At 37.0% G+C, this 23115-nt stretch overlaps 1 protein-coding gene across 3 annotated transcripts in view; it reads left to right on the forward strand.

Moving 5' to 3' along the window:
• LOC106873415 (uncharacterized) overlaps positions 1-23115 on the forward strand; it is a 155397-nt gene that overhangs the window by 60687 nt on the left and 71595 nt on the right. For all 3 annotated transcript variants that reach the window (XM_014920771.3, XM_089347736.1, XM_089347740.1), the window contains one exon: positions 353-613. In XM_014920771.3, coding sequence (XP_014776257.3) covers positions 353-613 — 261 coding nt within the window. The remainder of the gene's footprint in view (positions 1-352; positions 614-23115) is intronic.

Below are 23115 nucleotides of genomic sequence, written 5' to 3' on the forward strand. Positions count from 1 at the left end.
TAATTATTTCTAAAGTGTCTTAAAGTGTAATATTTTCCATTTACCCACTTTAGTTACTTTAGAATACTTGGACCAAGGTTTGAAAATAAGTGACAGGTCATAAAATACTTAAGTAATTCTATCTCTCTCTTAATATACGCCATTACCAGATCCATTTCAGTAAATGACCATTTTTTTATTATATAATAGAGGCACAATAAAAAAATTTTTAAGAGGTAAATGAGAAGTAGCTTTATAAATTGAAATACTGACATTTATTATTGGTTAAAAGTTATACTGCCAACCATTAAGCAAAAAATAATATCATTATTCCTCTAAGTCATTCTTCTTTTTTTTTTATTCCTTTTATAAGGTGGAGAGTCCTGATCCTCATTGTATTTCTTCTGCCACCAACAACAGTGAAGTGGAACTTTTACTTCAAGAAAGCAATGAGGCTATATCTAAGGGAAATTTTAATCATGCAGTTGGACTTTATACTGAAGCAATTGCCATGGATTCTCAAAATCCCCTTCTTTTTGTATATAGATCTGCAATATTTGCTAATCTACATAAACATGCTGAAAGCTTGGCTGATGCTCAAAAAGCCAGATTTCTCAATCCCCATTTGGCATTGGTAAGTAGATGTCATATTTTGAAAATATTTTGTTGACTGTTGTAGAACTTTTAAATGATAGTTTTGTTGTTAATAATAATAATGACATTTTTAAACATGTACACTGAAAATTTGAATTTATCTGTGCAATAATTATTGTAATGTTGCAATTATGATTTATAACTCTACACATAAAACAGGTCAATTAATATCGTTAGTTTTACACATTCTAATTTATAATGTTTAAAAACGTTAAAATATTTTTAAAAAATATGAAATTACCTTTCATCAGTATTATTGGTTTTATTCTCAATTTTAATACTATTGAAATAATACAGTTTGTAAAATTGGGATTAATTTGAATGGTAATCATTAGATCTGTAATATATCTAACTGTAACAAATTGTTTTCTTTCATCCCACCAAGTTATCTATCATTGTCTGCAATTTGTTGATCTCATGTCGTCTATTTTAATCAATAATCAGTGTCTCTAATAACTATTATTTTTCCTTTTCTTCTGGTGGAGGAGGGGGTTCATTCATATTCAATATCATGTCTTAATATCATGTTACATTTTATAGGAAAATCTAATATATCTTTATGAAATGGTTGTCATCAATCTGCAACCTTTTTTCAACTACTTCGAATTCCTATTATTAGAGTAACAATAACTTGACCCCCAACACAGAATAGGTCATCTAGCTCATATAATCTACCGTTTGATATGAAGCATAACAGCAATCCATATATAGTTTTTAGGCCTAGGCTACTCAACATTGCCAGTTGCATGGTTGTAATTATAAGCTCTTCAAGAATTGATTTACTGTCATTCTATTTGAGATACTTCTATATTTCCTGTTGGTTACACTTCCTATTACTTTCTTATAAAATAAATAACTACTTTAATCCCTTATCACTCAACAACTTGGAGTTGGCTGTCTTTGTGTCCAAACACTGTATCATCATCATCATCATCGTCATTTTAACAGCCACTTTTCCATGCTTGCATGGGTCAGATGGAGTCTATTGAGGTGTAACCCTCACCTGTTTCCAAGTAGTGATATTTCCCCTTGGCCAGACATATTTTTCTCAGAAGACTGGAAATGAATGACATTGCCTCTAGCACGATAGTGCTGGTTTACAACCATTACATGATCTCAAAACAAGCATGCACATGCGCACACAGAGGTTTCTTTCTGTTACTTGTTATCATTTTACAGATTATTTTGCTGTCTTTCTTTAAAAACTTCAATTTTATTATTTTTAAATCATAAAAAAAAAAAGACAATGAAGCGATATATTTTAAATTGGATATTTTAATTGAATATATTCTGATAGATAGAAAGTATAATTAACTTGACTCTTTATGTCTAATCCTAAACAGAATCTCTATCACTGTTGATCCAAAGTTTACATAAAGTAAACATTTATAAGCCTCAAATAATTCCTAAATTGGAGAGATAGATTAATGTAAAATTAGAAAGGCTATTAAACTGACTGACAGAAACAAGAACGGTTATTACGCTGATGCAACATTCACAATCCCTCATGCCTCTTGCACTCATCGTATGCCAATGCTGCCAGGGCAGAAGCCAAATCCTTGTCTATTCTAAAATCTTTACACCATTTTGTTTCGTCCTCTGCTCACATTCTTGACTGACACACAGACACCCAAACACCCTTAATCTCTTTTTCACATCAGAACCTCACCTCTATGAAACCACAGCTTGCCTCTATATATTTGGTCATCTGAGCACTGCATCATTGCAACTTCCCAACACACGATCACAGTCTACACCAGTGGTTCTCAACCGGAGTCCATATGAAATTTTTGAGGGTCCACACAAACAAAATAGTAAACTGGGGATCCACAACAGTAATTTAAGGGCCCCTAAAAAAAATTTTACTTTAGATGTATGTATTGGGAAATATATTACAAGAAACAGCTGGGTTTCTTTCTCTAACATTCTACATAGTTCAACCTACACAAGTTAAGGTGTGGAAAACAAAATAGGAATTTGAAAGAAATTTCTATAAAACTAGATTTTAAACATCAAATAACTGTGGGGATCCATCAGAATAAAATAATAATTAAAAGAGGTCCATAAATAAAAAAAATGGTTGAGAACCCCTGGTTTACACAGACCCCGTTACACCACAGGTCAACCAACTGATCAGAACTCTCTCAGTTCTATTGCAATTACTCTTGGCAGCATGTCTGCTTCTCTCTTAACCCATCAGAAACAGTTAGACAGATGAGTGAATACATTCTTTTAGCTATGTCCCTTCCACATGCTACATACAACAAAAACTCAGTATCCCAAGTGCCCCAAGTAGTTCCCTCATAACTGTACTGCAGCTATCCAGTCAAAACACAACATTCACAGTGCCTAGAGAAAGTCACCAGTTTCCTCAAACTGGGTGGCATTCCACCCAGAAGTGCAACTCGTGTAAGACTGCTATCCAGTCTGCAAAGGGTATCTTCATATATTGCATGGCTCTCAAACTTTCCCACCTCCCAAACTTCAGTTGAGCCTTTTGATCTCCAGCAAAAGAATTTCCGCTAACTTCGTAGAGGTTCTCCTCTACTTCTCAACAAATAATAATGGCTCAAAATCTGTTCTTTCAGCCCCACCAGGTTCCCCACCTCATGTATGCACATGCTAAGTGCATGTCTGTATGTATGTATGTATGTGTGTATGTATGTATGCATGTATATATGCATGTATGAATGTAAAGGAGCCAGGTTGAAATCACCAAGATCAGTAGCCTTGACAATGTCCTTTCTATTAAACACAAACATTGAGCCCTAGAATTTGCCCCTCTACTCACTAAATTCTATAATTTCTCACTCTCTATAGAGCTATAACCTGACATTTGGGAGTATGCTTTGTGTGACCTATTCCCAAGAAAGGCCACCTCACTACTCTGCCAACTATCATTGTATTGCTCTCACTTTTAACATCTTTAAAGTAGTGGAGATAGCCATTAACAATATTCTCTAACACTGTTAATCTCTTACTCCTTAATGACTGCTCGTATGGCTTCTTATTTCTTCATTGCCCACAGCGGGCTAAACATAGAGGGGACAAACAAGGACAGACAAAGGGATTAAGTCGATTACATCGACCCCAGTGCGTAACTGGTACTTAATTTATCGACCCCGAAAGGATGAAAGGCAAAGTCGACCTCAGCGGAATTTGAACTCAGAACATAGCGGCAGACGAAATACCGCTAAGCATTTCGCCCAGCGTGCTAACGTTTCTGCCAGCTCACCGCTCGTATGGCTTCTGTTGAACCAAATCCACTGAGACCCATTCTCATATATCACTCTCCAGTAAGCTTTTGCTTTAGAGAATCACTTTGCACATCAATACACTTGTTCCAGTGTTCCTGCCACTTTTGGAATCTAGCCTAGAAGTCGTTTTATGCGAGTGAGTCGAGGGCCTTCAGCGATTCACTCTTGATCTCAACAATGGTGTTAAAACGGTGATCTTTGAGCTGCATTTCCATTTTGAGGAAGCGATGGAAGTCTGCAGGTGCTAAATCTGGTGGAAGCAATACCATGTTGTTTTTGGCAAGAAACTCTCATGTGAGGAGAGCTCGGTGATAGTGCATTGTCGTCATTGAAGAATCCAACTCTTCATGCTCCACAGATTCAGTCACTTTCACCAAATATCCTTCCTCAAACACTTCAAAACCTCACAGTAGAACTCTGGATTGACAGTCTGACCCTGGGGGATGAATTCTCGATGCACAATACCATGGTTGCTGAAAAAATCAACAAACATACTCTTGATTGAGCTGTGGTTCTGCTGTGCCTTCTTTGGTCATGAAGGGCTCTTCCATTGTGACAACTGCTGCTGTATCTCAGAGTCCTGCCTGCAGACTCAACTCTCGCCACCAGTAATGAGCCCCAACATGAAGGACAGGTCAGCAGCAGCAGCAGCACGCTAACAGAGATCTTGACACACTTTGATGTGATGTTCTTTCTGCTCAGTGATCAGCAGGTGGAGGACAAACTTGGCACACACACACACCACATGTTCAATTCAGATGTTAGGATTGCCTGCACAGACTCCTTCGACAGACCAACAACATCAACAATGTTGTTGATTGTCATTTGATGATCCTCATGCACAATGAATTTTCTCCACATTTCCAGGGGTGACGCTTGTTGCAGGTATTCCAGATTGCTCATCTTCTAGGGATGTTTTTATGCTTTGAAGCCCCCATGCCACTTGAAACATTGCATATGACCCATTGCCTCGTCACCATAAGTTTTCCAAAGCATGCTCAATATCTCTGTAGCAGACTTCCCAAGTATCATGCAAAATTTCACTTTGGCTCTTTCTTCCAACTTCCTGTCCATGACAACATCACAGACTACAGCATACACATGATCACAAAAACACAAATTTCACAACTTGCAAAGTGAACATAGCAATGACACTCTGCACACTCCCTCATGAAGCTCACTGCTAGCTCTCACTACACATGCAACCACATGCTGCCATATGTTGGCATGCTACAGAACTGGTCTGGGAACTTTTTGATGCTACCTTGTATGAGTTCCACCAATTTCTCATTTTGGGGGATCAGTAGCTTCCTATCTGATGGCACTGTCATGGTATCTTTTGACAGAATTCTTTCATTCCACTCTCAGTCTGGTTTGCCCTAAGTTTGGTTTTATTCTCTACTCTCTTCTTCTTGTAAATCTATGACCTCTTTGCCATTATGTCCAACAATGTCCAGTCTTATCCAAATGATATGACTCTTGGTGAAGGCACAGCTTAACATAGCTGGGACAACATCTTAAAGACTGGCCTCCAACAATTGTTGATATTCTACAAAGCTCAAGTAAGGTCCACAGAGAAGTAATGTTCCCACATCTGGAACAGTGCTGCTGCTATTCAAACAAACATCCTGGACTGCATCTGCAGAAGAGCCAGTCTACTAATTGGCCCTTCCCTGGATCACTCACTAAAATGTTCTGGTCTCTAGCCAAGTATGCTGTCTTCTCTCACCGACTCTTCTATCATTACTATAATGACTTCTGTTCCTTAGAGCTGGCTCGGCTTGTATCTTCTTTGATCAGGCACTCTCAATTACAGATCTCTCCCTCTCCCTTGTAATATCCATCCCTCCAACCCAACATTAAGCATTATGTTTAGTCCTTCTTTCTTAGAATCTCCTCCCTAATCATGTCTTTCCTTTAAGTATTTACTAGCAACAATTTAGACAGAATATTAGCAGCATCAAACTCACTGGTCTCAGAGGGCCTGCAAATGTCATGGCATTGTTTTTTCCTTCCAGACCCAGCAAGTAATATCGTCGAGCGAGTTCGTTGCCAGTGCCCCTAGACTGGCTCTTGTGCGGGTGACACATAAAATACACCATTTTGAGCGTGGTCGTTGCCAGTACCACCTGACTGGTCTTCGTAGGATTTTTCGAGCGAGATCGTTGCCAGTGCCCCTGGACTGGCTCTTGTGCAGGTGGCACATAAAATGCACCATCTTGAGCATGGCCGTTGCCAGTACCGCCTGACTGTCCTTCATGCCAATGGCATGTATAAGCACCCACTACACTCTCTGAGTGGTTGGCGTTTAGGAAGGGCATCCAGCTGTAGATACTCTGTCAAATGCTGTGCGTGAGAAAACCCAGCAAGCCAAGTGAGATCTAAATCTAAGGCCTCAGCCAGTCCACTTAGGCGTACCTTCCTTCATTGGACACTAAACTCCACTTGCGAAGACCTGTTGAGGCAAGTGAAATCGAAATCGAGTTAAATTGGACATGAAACTCAGCCTGCGAAGACTTATTGGGGCAAGTGAAAGCGAATTTGTGATGGCACCTGTGCCCAGCATCGCCTTTCTGGCACTTGTGCCCGCGGCATGTCTAAGGACTTTCGAGCGAGATCGTTGCCAGTGCCCCTGGACTGGCACTTGTGCGGGTGGCACATAAAATACACCATTTTGAGCGTGGCCGTTGCCAGTACCGCCTGACTGGCCTGTGTAGGATTTTCGAGCGAGATCGTTGCCAGTGCCCCTGGACTGGCTCTTGTGCGGGTGGCACATAAAATATACCATTTTGAGCGTGGCCGTTGCCAGTACCGCCGGACTGGCCTTCGTAGGATTTTCGAGCGAGATCGTTGCCAGTACCCCTGGACTGGCTCTTGTGCAGGTGGCACATAAAATACACCATCTTGAGCGTAGCCGTTGCCAGTACCGCCTGACTGGCCTTCGTGCGGGTGACACGTAAAAGCACCCACTACACTCTCTGAGTGGTTGGCGTTAGGAAGGGCATCCAGCCGTAGAAACTCTGCCAAATCAGATTGGAGCTTGGTGTTGCCATCTGGTTTCACCAGTCCTCAGTCAAATCGTCCAACCCATGCTAGCATGGAAAACGGACGTTAAACGACGACGACGATGATGATGATGATGATGATGATATATGTATGTGTGTGTGTTTAAGATCTGTCTGTAAAATGACTTTATCTCCGGATTGAGTAGAACTAGAATCCGAATCATTTCAGCAGTGAAAATCCATGTTTTTAGAAGTAAACAAGATTGCTTTATTCAATGTAGCCTTTTCTTTCCAAAGACTACTGGATGTAATTTGAGTGATATTTGGCTGCTATTTCTAGGTGTAGGTTGAACAATAAAGTAATGACTCCTCCATTGGCTTACACATCTGAGTAGTCATTTTCATAATGAAAGTTGTAAAGTCATATTACAAGAATTCACAAAATATGCAAAATATTGCTGATCTCACTCTCCATTATCTACTATATACTGTAAATAGGAATTTTTAACATTCTTACTTGCTTACTGTTATTGTTACTTTTCTTTGCTTTTCATGATTTCTATTTATATTTATCTGTGTTATATATTTTGCACTGTTTGCATAGAATAATATATAACTTTTTTACACTGTTGTTAAGTTACTGAACACATTGTTGCGTTGGCACACATCTAGGTCTTCATTGTTAAACAGCGCCTACTGTACTTGTGCAAATATTTCTTGAGTGATAGGTGTTGTTTAGCCCCAGGTTGAACCTGATGGAGCAGTCTTTATTATCAAAGGCATTTCTGCTGTCCCATATGCTTTTTTTTTAAAACACAGAATTGTGATTTGAGAAATTTAGCTGCTGTTTCAAACAGAAAGAGAGGGACTACAGTGAGCACTGGTTCCCAGCCTTTTTAATATCTGGTCCAAATCCCAAACCTGGATTTTTTTAGGGGTGGGGGGATTGTGCTAGAAAAGTAAAACACAAGTCCATTAAAGAAAAATTTACTGTATTTATAGAGGGAAGACGGTCAGGGGCTGCTGGAAGGATGCTTGAGGGCCACATGCTGTCCTGGAAGCCGCATTTGAGAACTGCTGATGTAAAGGCTCTTGTTGACTAATGTCTCTCTTGTTACAGAGAGTCTCTTTGTAGTGGAATATCTATTTTTTGCTATTTATTGTTCCTCCCTTTTTCTCCAATCTCTTCATTTTCACTGACCACTGTCTTTGAGTTTTTCCGACTCTGATCTATGTCTCCACATACTCTGTGGAAACTTCTTATTGGGTTTACAGCTATCCTTATAGCAAAGGATTGGTATGAGTCCTACATTTGGTTGCCTACTATTTGTATCTAACTGTTTTTTATTTGCCTAACGTTGCAAAGAAAAATGGAACTGAGGTTAATAAACAACAGGAATTATCCTGGGAAGTTGTTGACCTCTGGCTGGACCTATGATTTTTTTTTCTTCAGACTAAAGGTGAATTTGTAGTTGTTTGCAAAGATTCTTGGTAAACATCTGAAAACCCTTAGAATGGATTGCCATTTGTAAATTATCATTCTTTGACCCTAGCCTGAAGAGACTTGGCCTTTAGGAGGTAACCAGCTAAGTTGGAAAGTATTCCATCGTTTCTAGTGTAGGTACATACTATTTCTTATGGTAATGAGGCTGTATGAGAAGTAAATAGTCAAATGCAGAATATGAATGCAGAGAAAAGGATGTAATTTTGTTCTACCTTTATTTATGACTGACAATGCACCCCAGCATTACCCAGGTGTTATGACCTACAGCCACATTGTATTATTTGTTCCTTTCTTATGGGCAGAATCAGCACACTAGATGTATATCTCAATCTACTTGACTTCCAACAATTAACAATTGTAATTCGAAGTTGAATGGTTAGCAGTAAGAAAGATGTCCAGATTTCTTAAAGGCAGAATTGCCTCCCTCAGCTAAAGACCTCACAATTGTGCAACCTGACCTCGTTTTTGAGGTTATTTTTGTAGTAAAAAAGAGCTGTTGTGCAAAAAGCATACTTTATTTGGTAGCTGAAAGATTACTGAATCGTTTGGCAACTCAGTTTTCAAATCCATAAGGAACGTGCGCACGCGCGCACACATGCACACACACACACGTGCACACACACACACACACACACACACACACACACACACACAATTTTGTTGTGCAAAAAGTGTCAAATTTTGGCTGAAAAGATCAGTTCTATACTCTACTGGTATTTCTTTTATCAACCCAGAAGGATGAGAGACAAAGTTAATTTTGGCCACATCTGCACTTAGAACGTATAGGTACACTTAAATACTTCAAGATATTTTATCTGTAACTCCTCATATTTTGCCAGTCCATCTTAAATATTAAAAGAAAATGTACTAACTCACACAGTTCTAAAAATAAGTGGTATCGTTTAAATAAAATGCACTAAATCCACTTAGATAAAGGACTTCAATTTTACTATTATTTGTAAGTTGTGTCACCTGTCAATGTGTGAAACATTAGTAATGTGAAAAGGGTGGAACATTGAAGTAACAATGGAAGCAAATTTCATTTCAGGCAATGAAGCTAAATTAATGTGACTTTAGTGATTTCATATGAAATACAGCTGGACTGTTATAAAAATGTCATCATAGCAGTGATATGAGCTTTAAGTAATTCCAAATATGTGACCAACAAGAATGTTATATATTTGTGGTATGGAAATATATTTATAATTAGAGGTTACTTGACTCACCTATGAAATAATATCTCTACAAGAAATATTAATATAATCTATTTTAGGGTTCTTCTTTTTGTGTATCACTCGGTTGTATGACCTTCCTTGTCTAATGTCTGTGCCATGTGCCAGTGTCAGCTTTGGCATGGTTTCTAAATGATGGATGCTCTTAATGCCAACCATTTTCATGTCACTGGCACATGAGGTCACCAAGTAGCTTGCAAGACAGAAAGAACAAGAAAACGAAAAGCCTCTTCAGCTAACCCTAACCCTAATGGAGAGGGAGAGGTGGCTTCATGCCAGATGTTGGGGGTTAAAGTCTGATAGAAGGACGATGTATGTCTACATTTGGGTCTCTAACCCATTATATTCCCGTTATATTACACTCTCCTAGTGAGAGACTGCATTGGACCTAATTCCCCTCTATCCTATCTCAACATCTGTGTAATGATGGACTGCATCAGACTGGACTGTATTTGATACACCCTTCCATTACCCTTCTGCACTGCTAGCTATCATTCCTCCTACCTCATGTCACTCATTATTGGCACCCATCACTTTTCTTACCATTGTTTAGCTCTATTACTAACAAGCTCTCTCTTATTAGCTAACATAAAACTACCATCACTGTCTCTCTTCCATTACTTTCTCCTCTAACTCTTTCTTGCGCTGATCACTTTCTCCTAACATACTCTCTCTTTTTATCCCTCACACTTATGTTCTGTCATCACTAGTTAATTTGTAGGTCATGTTGCCTTGAACAAATAGAAACAATATAGCGAGCAATATTTAGTCTTCCAGGGTTCCTAGACAAGATAGGATCAAGAGAACCAGTTAGTCCTGCTTCTCTAGTGCTGGCACCACAAAGAAGAACAAAACTACATTCTAAGTGTTTGGTATTATGAAGGATATCCAGTTGTGGAAACATGCTCTTTGCATTAAATATATTAACATTAACTTAACCATTAAAGTAGTATAAGAATTATAATGTAAGGTGAATGGTCAGAAAACTACTTTTAGTTCTGTTGATTAAAATCTAGAATGTTAATTTTATGAGGATATGGCAGAGTAATTTGGAGAGTCATCATCATCATTTAATGTCTGTTTTCCATGCTAGCATGGGTTGGACGGTTCGACCGGGGACTGGGAAGCCAGGAGGCTGCACCAGGCTCCAGTCTGATCTGGCAGTGTTTCTACAGCTAGATGCCCTTCCTAATGTCAACCATTCCGTGAGTGTAGTGGGTGCTTTTTACATGCCACCGGCACAGGGACCAGAGGAGGCTGGCAACCACCATGATTGGTTGGTGCCTTTTATGTGCCACCAGCACGGAAGCCAGTCAAGACCACCTCATCCCATGTCTTCCTGGATCTACCTCTACCTCGGATTCCTTCAACTGTTTGGGCGTGGCACTTCTTCACACATCTCTCTTCATCCATCCGTAGTACATGACCATACCAGCGCAAACGTCTCTCTTGCATGCCACATTCGATGCTTCTTATGTCCAACATTTCTCTCAGGGTGCTTACACTCTGTTGTGTGCACACTGATTTTACACATCCAGCAGATCATGCTAGCTTCATTTCTTTCAAGCCTACACATGTCCTCTGCAGTTACGGCCCATGTTTCACTGCTGTGTAGCATGGCAGTTCGCACACATGCATCATACAATCTACCTTTCACTCTGAGCGAGAAGCCCTTTGTCACCAGTAGGGGTAGAAGCTTTCTAAACTTTGCCCAGGCTATTCTTATTCTAGTGGTAACACTCTCTGAGCATCCACCCCCCACTACTAGCTTGGTCACCTAGGTAGCTGAAGCTATCTTCTCGGTTAATCTTCCTTTGATGTTGCTGCGACTCTTATGTGGCCATAGCTTACACTGGGTACATCTTATGTAGTTTCTGCCTACACCTTTTCTACACATCGAGCAGGGCCACCTACCTGAGCAGGTGTGTGATGTGTTCGCCTTCCTACTTACTAGAACTTTGCTCTTTGCTACATTGACTTGATTCTAAACCTTGCTTCCATTGGCCTTTTGATTCTAAACCTAATCCCATAAATAATGGGTTTTTTTTTAATTGCATGAACTAAAAGTCGGTAGGGGATGGGATAAACTACCTGTATCAACCTGCTATAAAAGCAGGTAATAATTTTACCTTGTCCTTATTTTTAGTGCAAGTTTTGAAGTGTGTAGTTTGATTTTAAGTTCTTTTCAAAGCTATAATGGAAGTGACAAAACAGCATATTTGGCATATTTTGCTTTATGAGTTCAATAAAGGCAACAATGCAATGGAAAGTGCGAGGAATATCAATGCAGTATATGGGGATCAGACAATAAGTGTAAGCCAGTGTCAAGGGTGGTTCCAGAAATTCCAGCCTAGAATTCCAAACTATAGCCTAGAAGACGAGCCTCGTCCTGGAAGATCTGTAAAGCTCAATGAGGATGTCCTGCAAACCCTGGTGGAACAAAATCCCATTGTAACTGCTGATGAACTAGCAGAGAAGCTTACATTTGGTCATTCAATCATTCATCAACACCTGTGTGCCATCGGAAAAGTCTGCAAATTGTGTCAATGGGTTTCTCACAAACTTTCCGAGTCTAATCGCGTGCAGTGAGTGAATGTGCACTCTTCTTTGATGTCATGTCTCATGAATGAACCTTTTTTGGACTGAATAAGTGACTGGTGACAAGAAATGGGTTCTCTATGAAATGTCAAGCACCGAAGACCGTGTGTAGGGAAAGGAGAAACACCAGCACCCCAGGCTAAAGAAGGTCTTCACCCACGTAAAATGTTATCAGTTTGGTGGGGTATGAAAGGTTTAGTTCACTTTGAACTTTTAAACCCAAACCAAACACTAACAAAAGAGATCTGAGCAGCTTGGGCAGCTTAAGTAAGTGCTAGAAGAAAAACATCCATGTTTGAATGGGAAACGATGCCCCATCCACCATATTTGCTGCACATTTCCCCATCTGATTATCATTTATTCCACAGTTTTCAAAATCATTTGGACAGAAAAAATATGAATTCTGTAGACCAGGTCAGAACAGTACTGGAGGAGTATTTTTCATCATGAACAAGTGAATTTAGAAGAGGAGCCTTACAAGTTTACCAGATAAATGGAAGAGCATTGTAAAAAAAAAAATTTCATCTTAATTTTGAAAAATAAAAGAAGTATAAAAAAAAACACATTATTTAAATGATGACCCAATATATACATATTATTATTTTCACTATTCTTCGTATTAAGTGAATATAGATAAAATCATAATCATTCTTTCGACAGTTTATTGAGAACTAAATATAGGTTAAGATAATTAAAATTAAGTTTCAAATGAAATTTTTATTTCTTTTTACTAATTTTACTATTAAAGGATTTCATAAAAATAAATCAAAATAAAAATGAATATTCCTTTCCAAATCAGAACTGGAGTAATATAAATTACTGACATTGAGGTGGTGAGCTGGCAGAAACGTTAGCATGCCGGGCAAAATGCTTAGCGGTATTTTGACTTTATGTTTTGAGTTCAAATTGCATCGAGGTCAGCTTTGCCTTTCATCCTTTCAGGGTCGATAAATCAAGTACCAGTTGCATACTGGGTTGATCTAATCGACTTCCCCGCCTCCTCCCTAAAAATTTCGGGCCTTGTGCCTAGAATAGAAAAGAATATAAATTACTGGCATATTTATCATCAATTTTTATCTAATCTTCTTTCATTTCATAATTTATTAGTGAGACAGTGGGCTCTGGTACTATTTCTTTCTTATTATGACTTTTAATTCTCTCACCTGGTCTAACTTCTTTACTTCATATCTTCCTTGACCTTGTAGCAAACAACCATCAACATATTTTTTCTCATATAGTGTTTGTTTGTTCTTTTTGTTATAGTCTTGCTTCAACGACTGTTATTAACACTCAATTATTTTTTCATACTGCCCTCTCACTCAACCTATATTTCCTATGTAATGTGTTATAATACATTAGGCTCAATTTATTTTTCTCCAGCTGTTGGGAAGTGCCCATACTACACAGTAAGGTCTTGTTTATGTAATACTGCTACATGAAAGACTTAACTCAAATGAGATTATCCCAGCATTTAGTAGACAAAAACTTCCTGTTGAGTGTTTGAAGTCTGAAAACAGCAAGTAATGGAATTACTTCAATAAGATCAGTTGATAGACATTTTTGGAAATACAAACAATGCAGATTGGAGTGTATCTAGGACTTCATTATCTGGATAATCATCATCATCATCGTTTAACATCTGCTTTCCATGCTAGCATGGGCTGGATGATTTGACTGAGGACTGGCGAACCAGAAGGCTGCACCAGGCTCCAATCTGATCTGGCAGAGTTTCTACAGCTGGATGCCCTTTCTAATGCCAACCACTTCGAGAGTGTAGTGGGTGCTTTTACGTGCCACCAGCACGAGGGCCAGTCAGGTGGTACTGGCAACAGCTACACTCAAAATGGTGTTTTTTACGTGCCACCTGCACAGGAGCTAGTCCAGTGGCACTGGCAACGACCTCGCTCGAATGTTTTTTCACGTGCCAGTAAGGCGACGCTGGTAATGATTACGCTCAAATGGTGCTATTTATGTGCCACTGGCATGGAAGCCAGACAGTTGCTCCATCAATGATCACGCTTGGACGGTGCTGTTAGCGCTCCACTGTAGCTGTTTTCTATGGATGAGAAAGATAGTCACCTGCTAGCAAATACCTGTGTATCATCAGCTTAACTTGGAATAAACTATTGAGACATACCAGCTATCACTTGCAGCCCATAAACAGTCTGAATTTAAATATGATGTTAAAAGTGAAGGCAAAATGAATGAGAAATCTCTTGTTACTAGAATGGTATTTTCATAATTCCAAAAGGAATTGAACTCTGTACTGCAAATTAATAAATCACTTTAAAGTACAGCTTTTGCTTAGTGTGAGGATTTCTTCAAACACTACATTACTTATTTCAAGATAGGTGGACTGAGGCTATTGATGAGTCTCTTTCTTGGCCATAGACACACTATAAACTGCCAACCTTTCAACTGGTTGTCTGGTAACTTATCTCTGTGGCCATTTGTGCACTCGCAAAGATACTAAAGGAGAAAATTTAGCCACTTATATGTAGCTATATAAAACAAAATTATTTAAACATCACAGATTAATCCATTGTAATGAGAAAATTTGAGATATCCCTTTTGTAATGTACATTCATTTATGAATTTTAATGTAAATGCTAAACAGATATCTGTTGTTAACTTATTACCAACATACTTTAATCTTTATTGAAATTATAAAAAAAATATATATATATTGCTAAAAACCATTTCCCAAGATCTAAAGCTGTAAAATAAATTTCAAAACTTAAATGAAATCCTGTCCTAAGTTTATTTCTTTTATAAGTAGACCCCATGAAAGAATAAATAGAGAGATAAACATTTGTTTTACTTTATACTTAAATACATGCTAGGCAACTTTTCTTTGGATATTGTTGATGCGAAGTAACGCTCCATTTCCTCAAATAACGATGCTTATAATGACTAACAACCCAGTGAAATTTGTTATTTGTGATACATGAGGCATGCAGAACAAAATAATGTCTTTTGTTATATTGAATTAGTTTTTTGATGCATCTACTGATTTCACTGGACAATAAACAACAGCTGAATAAACAAAACAGCTTTGTTTGGTTGTATGAATGTTGTTTTATTTTGCTTTTTTTAGATATATATTTTGTTTCAGAGGGAGTTGATAGAGCCCATATACTTTATAGGCCTGTTAGGTTGTGGGATCTGAATCTAAAAATACTAAAAAAAAACTTAGCCGTCACTCACAAGTAAATATAACCTAGTAGCTTGTACTGTTACTTTCTAAAGCCTTTTGCTCCCTATAGAGCATGGGCCTTTGTTGACTTTTCTCCACTTTTCTTGACTCTGGATTGTTCCTCTCCCAGGGTTTGTTGGTTCCGAAATGTCAATGATGCTTCTGCAACTTTGCTTTTTCTTTCTTTGATAGTTGGCCCTATGCAAACCTATTTTTACCCCATTGAAGAGGTCCATACTAGTCTGTCCTCTGTCCTGCCTAGTATGATGAGCAGCCCTGCCAGGTGCTTGCACTCCACTGGCATAGCTTTCAGGCTTACTGAGGCTCAAAATCCATCACACTGCAACAAGCATTGGACCTTGTGGTGGTAGCCTGTACCATGTTTTCACTAATTGTTTTAGATGCTTATATAGTTGCAAGTAAATAGCCCTCGATTAAGTGGAATGTGACAGCTGGAGGAGAAAGAAGGCTGCACCAGCAGTCAACTGGTCCCTATTTTCAGGTGAATAAACTGGAGCAATGTGACATGATGTACCTTACTCAAGGACACAACTCCTGCCTAAGCCCAGTTCCCTAACCACCAGACCATGCTACATCACATGTGGAATAATGATGATGATGATTAATTAATATATCAGGAAACTTAAACGTATCAGTACTACAAAATATTGCTTCCATGGGTACTGCACACATTGTCAACCTGAAAATACTTGATTCTCTTTCAAAACTGAAATATTACAAATTTAACAGAATCTTAGTTATCAGATTCTGATCTGCTTCCTCTACAATATATTATTGTTAATCATAACATCCATAGTAAAATGTCTAACTTTCTGTTGTTAGTTGAGGTCTCTGGGTGAGATTTGGAGCAGCTTGTATTAAACAAAGCAACTATAATGCAAACATCAGGCATATACCATACTCTGAACGCCTTGCTTCCCTGGTCATAGATACATTGAAGCTCCGACGTTTGGCAACTGACTTGGTAAACCCCTGCAAAATTATTAACCATTGTACCAACAACCACCTTGAACACCTTTTTGAGCTCCATGTGTCTAACATACATGGGATATGACTACTGTCTGAAAACAGCACAGCTCCCATGACTTTCACACTCGGAGTTGCTGAAGCATGGAACAAACTACCTGCATCAGTTGTTAGTTGCGAAGACATTGCGTTCCTTTAAAACCTCCATTTCCTGAAATTCATCAACACTACACCTGATATCCTACCCGCCATACACATGCACACATATATATTATGACTCATACACTGTTCACTTTCCTGTCATTAGTACACAATTCTATGTACTGTACATGCACCTTTGATGAGCTGTAGTGCACCTGAGCACTATACACAATAATTTCATTATAATAATAATTCAAAGTTTTGACACCACACGAGCGATTTTGATGGGGGAGACGGGAACCACTTACCACTCAAGTGGTACTTATTTCGTCGACCCCCAAAAGGATGAAAGGTAAAGTTGACCTCGGCGTATTTGAACTCAAAGCATAAAGCCAGAAGAAATGCTGCTGAGCATTTTTCCCCCGTCGTGCTAACGATTCTGCCAGTTTGTCGCCTTAATAAATTTTGAAAAGAAACAAAATCGAGGACCTTTACTGGGAACGCCTCTGTGCATTGCGTCTCTACTCTTTGGAAAGCCTGCAAGAATTGTATGCCATAGTATATATGTAGAAAATTCTCGAAAATCTTTTTATGAACCCTTATACGAGAAGGGGAAATAAGAAGAATGGGAGGTACTATCGGGTCCTAAACTCCCTTCCTCGAACTCTTACACCAACCTTTATACCATTTTGGTTGTTCCAAGTTTCTCGAAGAGGATTACGAAACATGACCAAAATTCCCCCCCACGGCTACAATTAAAGCAGACCATATCTATCAATTCGTTGATCGTGTATTGTCAATGCGATGTACTCTGAAAAACGAAAGAGAAACCTTTAATTTCTGGATATATGCAGACGACACAACAGACAAGACCCTGGAAGCAGTGACCTTTTTAAAAGGAGTCAAAAATAGAATATGGATGTGTACGTTCATCCTTATATTCCTGCGCACTTGTACGTGTGTAAATGGTTCTTGTCTGTTAGGTATCGTATCAGAGAATGATTTCTCCATGTATACGCTATGCATTAAAAGATTATTCTTTATACAAGGGAAATAACTTTTCTGACTCAGTCCATGTGAAAATCTTCCCTGCCTAACTTGATATCAAAATCATATCAAAGTTTCTACAAAGAAAATATCACCAACCTTATATTTTGAAGTGAACTAAATGGCCATTTTTAAAAACTTTTATTAATTGTGAATTCGTTTCAATTAGAAATAAAATAGAATTTGTTTTTAGTTATTAGCCATTTCGTTACTATATTTATAAACAAAATACACCCCTTATGTGTTTCAATTAAATTCTAAAATAATCGTTAATTTAGACTGGTTTATTAAAACAGCTCTAACTTGTGTATTTATCAACATATTGTGACTTTTTGAAACATAATTTAACAAAGCTTTTTAATATTCTCCCAAAGAGCCTGAGGTACCTACACAAAGTGGATGTAGGTGTTCTCAAATCAAAACTGGAGCTCTTCCTGTCGAGAGTCCCAGATGAACCTACCTCACAGCAGGAGGTGCAAATGAGGGTTGCGACATCAAATTCCCTTATTCACCAAATGCCACATATTAGAGAAGGCTCTCAATAATAACAGTGTAGCAAAACGGCAGTGCCCCAGCATGGCCATAGCTTCGAGCTGAAACTGATTAAAAAAAAAAAACAGAAGAAAAGGGTTCTTAACCAAATCTGTTTCATAATTTATATCTGAAAGTGAATCTAATTACAGGTAAATTTAACAAAATATAAAATTATTTAAATTTTATTTAAGCATCAGCATAGAAAATGAGTTAGTCAATGAGTATTGTGCAAATTACTGGATTATTTTACAGTTGAACTTAATGCACAAAATACAATTATACCATAAAGGTAAATCTCACTTCCACTATATTCAGAATATTAATAATAATACTGTGTGTGTGTGTGTATACACACACACACACACACACACAGAGTAAAACTTTAAGATTCAAATAACTTTTTTTATAAATCCTTTAGGTTACCTCTGATGAGAGAAATATAGATGATTGTTGTGGCTGGAATTAACTCGCCCATACCAACCTATATCTTCTCAAAACGGCCATCATACTCTACACCTGCTCAAGATTCCATTTAAAATCATTTTATACCAACTTTCTCATCTATTTGGATAATCGCTATACATTCACCATCCGCATATTTAATATCCTCATTGATTTTAATACAGACATACAACCTTGCAAGTACATTTCTCTGTATATATATATATATATATATATATATATATATATATATATATATATATATAGATAGATAGATATATCTTGTGTATTTAAATCCACCTATATATGCTATGGAGTATTCTGATGCTTTGAAATATATTGAGTGAATAGCTCTATTAGAGTGCTATTTAGTTATGCTGTATAAGGAGATACTTATCCCATTTATTTCTTCATTATATATATATATATATATATATATATATATATATATATATATATATAACTGTCCGAAATGGTCGTGACTTCTGGTACTTGACTGAAGAAAGAAAGTCAAGAACGACCCATCTTTTTTGCCTGTCCTTCTAATTGTTGTTTCTCTTGTCTGCCTTTGTGTCGTCTACCTATCCGAACATTTTAATGCCCTCTATTGCGTTTTTGTTCCATATATATATATATATATATATATATATATATATATATATACATACATATATAGTCTTAATGGGTTTCATAATGTGCTATAATAATTTAGAGTGATTATCAGATATCCAGAAGACTCATTTACTAGGCAATCCTCTGGTTCCAGTGGTTACTGGATAGGTGGGAGTTTACTGTTGTTATCTTTGTACAAATACTATTTTCTCATACACTTCATTTGTTTTTCACTTGTGTGTGGCTAACCTGTAGATATTCATACTTGAGTGTAGCTAAAATGTAAATATCTATAATCTGTTAAATATATTTATTGAGAAAAAATATAAAGGTTGTCAGTTGCGTTTATATTTAAAATATCTGACTTAACTCTTCAAAAATGATTAGAAATATCAGTTTGTTGAAATTTATAAATTTGTATAATACATATAATTATCTATTCTATTGATTACCGTTTATATAATATTTTGCTAGAAAGACTTTCTGATTTCTACCTAATATTATACCTAAAGACAACCGACTGAAACCGATGTAATTACTCTCTCTTTCTCCTTTCTGTTGCATGTTAAGGTCTTAAGAGTTATCTCCCCTGTGATGTCTAATTTTATATTGCTGTTTAAGTTCCTGGTCACGAGAGAGCTCACAACGAACAAAAAGTGTAAAATATGTATTAGAAATTAAAGAGAACTTAAGCTAAACATTTCGTCTGAGGTTTTTTTCTTCAGAACAAAAAAATATACTCCAAGTTTATATGATAGAACATTCATATATATTTCGTTTTTATATTTGCTTTATAAGATTCTTTGTGCGAGTTTGTATGTTGAAGCTTATTTTATTGTGTCTGGGGCAGAGTCATTCTGCTTTTAATGCCTTATTAATTAACACACTCACCGGTTCGATTTACATTCAATTACTTACTTATTTTTTCTAAAATTTTTGTTACTTTTTGTTACCGGTGAGTGTGTTAAGGCATTAAAACAGAATGACTTTCCCCAGGCACAATAATATACACGCGCGCGTGCTCACATTTTTGTCTCTGGCTTGCAAGATTCTTTATGTGAATTTGTGTATTGAAACAAATTTTGTTGTGTCTGGAGATAATCATAAGGCAATATGACATCCATTGAAAAGGTTGCAAAAGCAGCAAAAATTTTGGAAGACACACACAAAAGAAAAAATAAATAAATGAGTGGAAATCGAACTGGTGAGTTTAAATGTTTCTTCTGAAGTATAGTTATATATATATATATATATATATATATATATATATATATATATATTGTGAAGTATATTTATGGCTGCTGTTTAGATCTTGCGCAGAGATTTATTATTATATATATATATATACTTACTATATGGAATAGTAAGTATAAACTAAATATATAATATTAATATAGGATGGTTTGGAAAGATGTAGGTAGACTTAATTTATTTTGTTTTTAAAACCAATAAGGTTGGGAAGGTCTTGCCTTTTTATTTATATATATATAAATGGCATGTAAAAAGTACCCACTCGGAGTGGTTGGTGTTACGAAGGGCATCCAGCTGTAGAAACTTTACCAGATCAGATTAGAGCCTGGTGCAGCCTACTGGCTTGCCAGTCCTCAGTTAAACTGTCCAACACATTCCAGCATGGAAAACGGATTTTAAACGATGATGATGTATGTGTCTGTCTGTCTCTGTCTCTCTCTCTTTATATATATATATATATATATATATATATATATATATATATGTACTATATTATGTGACAATTATTAGGTTGCCATAATAAAACTCCGAGTTTCAGATGCCGGGACGGAAATCTGCGCTGGCATCTCATCTTGACGAGATGCCAGAGCAGATTTCTGCTCTGACATCCGGAACTCTGAGTTTTATTATGACAACCGACTAATTGTCACATATAGTATAGATAAATTCCTCTATTTACATAATATCGAGGTCTCATTCATTCTTTTGTTGTCATACCATTACTATTAATATATATATAGAATATGCTGAAATTGAAAAGTACAATAAAAGTTGTATAGATGTGTGGATATATGTCTATGAAGTACTCTAAATATCTTGAGATGAGAATATTCTGAGCCAAAAGACGGAATAATACAAAAATGTTAAAATATTGTTTATGATTAAAAAGAAAGGCTCGTCTAACTTGTAAGACTGAGCAAAGATGGCATCCAATTTTGATTTTATTATTTATTCACACACACACAGAGGCTGACCTACTCCTTACATTGTGATTTAAGAAACCTGGTGGGGAAGGGTTGTAAGAATATAATTAAAACTGTCAGAATACTTTTTTTTTTTCAAATGTATTAGTGAAGGGTAAGAGGGCCAGTGACTACAACTTCAGTAGGTCCTCCCTGTCAAGTGACATTGATGTAGCAAATACCTGGCTTGATTATATGCAAGTCAATACCTGCAACCTATGTTCAAAGATGCTCCAGCTGTGATCAAAGCATTCAGTTATACTATATCTAAGATTATATTATTGTGTCCTTCCCTTTTTGAGTGAGAAGGGAGATTTGGCTGCTAAATCTAGCAAGTCAGGCAACCTAGATAGAGGCTCCCTCACTATCTCACATTGCACTTGACCATGAATTATATTCTAAATGGCTCAGTTATAATTATCTATATTTTGTTAATCATATATTTAATGAAAAGAAAAGAAATTATTTTCCTTGTTACATTCAATATTAATCACGTGTTTATTTTTTTGATGTATTTTATTTATATATGAGAAGAAGAGCCTATAAAATCTGTTTTTTAGCAACCTTAAAGGGATAGACTAGATTAATGTTTTCAATTTTCAATTTGAATTGTTGTAAGCTTTATATAATGTTGATGAGATTGGAGTTTCAGAAGGATGCAGTTCTAAGAGTGAACAGAGTATTTAGTACTGGGTGTGGAAGTTGAGACACACTGGAAATATCAGAGAAAAAACAGACAATATTAAGTATTTTGTGTGAGGAATGTGAGAAGATAAGACAGGTACTGAGTATGGAAGGTGTGGTTTACTGTAGTTAGTAGATGCCTGGGAAATGAAATGTGCAGAGATGAGTTCAGACTGCCTGAATGGAGCAGATGCCACTGTCAGTGCTGTCTTAAGACATGGGCACACAGTGCAGTTGCCCAGGGGCCCAATTCTGATTTATGTATATTTATGTTGTGGCTTGCTATAAATAAGTAGATACTATAGGTCCCAGTGCATTGATATGCCCTGGGGTTTATAATGCTGCTAAGAAAGCACTGGTCACTGTATTGTTTTAGAAGAAGCAGAGAAAGGAGTCTCTATGACTTTATTTTTTAAAGCCTGGTATTTATTCCATCAGTCTTTTTTGCTGAACCACTTTCAAGGATGTAAACAAACCAACACTGGTTGTCATATGATGATGTGGGACAAACACAGATGCACACATACACACATTTTATCTATAAACATATACAACGGATTCTTTCAGTTTTCATCTAACAAATCCAGGCTTTGGTCAACCTGGTGCTATAGTAAAAGACACTTGTTCAAGGTACCGCACAGTGGGACTGAACCTGGAACCATGTGGTTGGAAAGGAAGCTTCTTACCACACCTGCACCTATTTCTTTACTTGTAGTCTATAAGTATATAAGGATTAAACTGTTTTATTTTTGGGGTCTTTTGCTGTGTATGTGACTTGTGCATTTATTTGAATGTTCAACCAAGCAATAAATCTTCCAGTGTTTAAATCCTATTTTTCAAATTAATTTTTCATTTAGATTATTTATTTACTCAGGTTTATTATTTTCTCGAACATATGGACTTTTGTGATAACATTCATATGACTGCATTCCACTCTTCAGAGACAATGCACAAAGATAATGGGTCATTTTTTTGGCTTGCTTGCTACTTACTTCACAGTTCATAATTACTGCTTTTTGTAACACTTGTCA

This window comes from Octopus bimaculoides, chromosome 1 (genome assembly GCF_046866305.1).
Source record: "Octopus bimaculoides isolate indiv1 chromosome 1, ASM4686630v1, whole genome shotgun sequence".
In the NCBI taxonomy this organism is placed as follows: domain Eukaryota; kingdom Metazoa; phylum Mollusca; class Cephalopoda; order Octopoda; family Octopodidae; genus Octopus; species Octopus bimaculoides.